The following is a 1,247-nucleotide window of genomic DNA, read 5'->3' as shown; positions in this document are numbered from 1 at the left end:
TCAAAAGCGAATCCTTCATTTAGCCATAATCCAGTCCACCATGCCATTGTCACTAAACATCCGAACCACTGATGGGATAGTACGTGACAAATTGCACGCGCTGCATCTGCCTTAGTTTCATAACTACTCAGCTTCTCATCTACAAGTAAAACGATCTCGGTATATGTCACAAGTCTCCAATTCTCCATCACACCCATAATTTCTGGAATAGCCACCATTACCAATTTTTTCAATGGATATGGAATTCTAAAAGTCTCAGTGAATAATGATAGCGCTTTAGTAGCCACATCGATAGCAACGCGTCCTCGAGCGCTCTGTTCTGGTGCCGTGTATACACTCTCGACAATTTCTTCTTTTGTCGAATTCGAGATCATATCAAACTCCCCAACAACCATTGCAACAAGGTATGTTGACATATTCTGCCAATTCCCAAACCTTTTCCATGACTTGCCCAACATCCCAACGTGTATTTTTCCGAATGTGAGCCTTCCTTTTCGGTCGCACTGGTGTCTCGACAACATGAGCATTCGATAACGCGACAGGATTAGTTTCTGTCACCATAGATATATTAAATGTTGTCTATAAAGCTGGTTCATCCCAGCAAACGAATGCACGACGAGCATCAAACTGAGTGACGGCAAACACCCGTTTTCATCTGGTACTTGTATTCAGTACAATAGAAGCCTCGTAGTTGGTCAATCCAGAATTCATGAAAACAAAGCTTTGGAATCACATTAGAGTTAGGTAGTGAAGTGAAGGAAGATTGAATCGTTCCTTGTCTGATATGTGGTCTTCTGTGCTTCTTGTGTCGTTCCCGCTGCTAATTCAACCAGCACATCAAATACATAAAGCTCAATAGCATGACAAGTAATAATGGATGTAGCCTCATGGACGCATAGCACGATTTGTTCCAAGCGTTCAAAGCGAAAATTTAGTAAATCAATGAATTCATAGTGTATGTGATACTAAAAAGTGTAGGCATCTAGTATACATAGAAAAGATCAAAGTATGTAGTAATGACTGACCTGTTGAAGGACGAACAACGTTGGTAGACGTATGAACACATTTGCGTCGGCAGAAATGATGATTGAAGATGTGATATCAAAAACGATAGCGTACTAAAATAGTGTCTCTCACATTATTTGGCAAATTGATGAATAAAGTTTTCGTTTTGACTTCAAAAAAAATTACATGCTTTCTTAAGTATTATATAACAACGTCGCTATATTACATAGAATTACCAACCT

General features: G+C 39.4%; 1 protein-coding gene across 1 annotated transcript; it reads right to left on the bottom strand.

The window, feature by feature from the left end:
* Positions 1-52: 52 nt before the first annotated feature.
* Positions 53-458, bottom strand: PHALS_10306 (metalloprotease family; the record flags this gene model as incomplete). Its single annotated transcript, XM_024725706.1, has 2 exons — positions 53-106; positions 171-458. The coding sequence occupies 2 exons, from the start codon at positions 456-458 to the stop codon at positions 53-55; spliced, it is 342 nt and encodes a 113-aa protein (XP_024576455.1).
* Between the last annotated feature and the right edge of the window lie 789 nt (positions 459-1,247).

This window comes from Plasmopara halstedii (genome assembly GCF_900000015.1).
Source record: "Plasmopara halstedii genome assembly, contig: Scaffold_470, whole genome shotgun sequence".
NCBI classification, from domain to species: domain Eukaryota; phylum Oomycota; class Peronosporomycetes; order Peronosporales; family Peronosporaceae; genus Plasmopara; species Plasmopara halstedii.
This window is presented reverse-complemented; position numbering and strand designations above follow the sequence as displayed.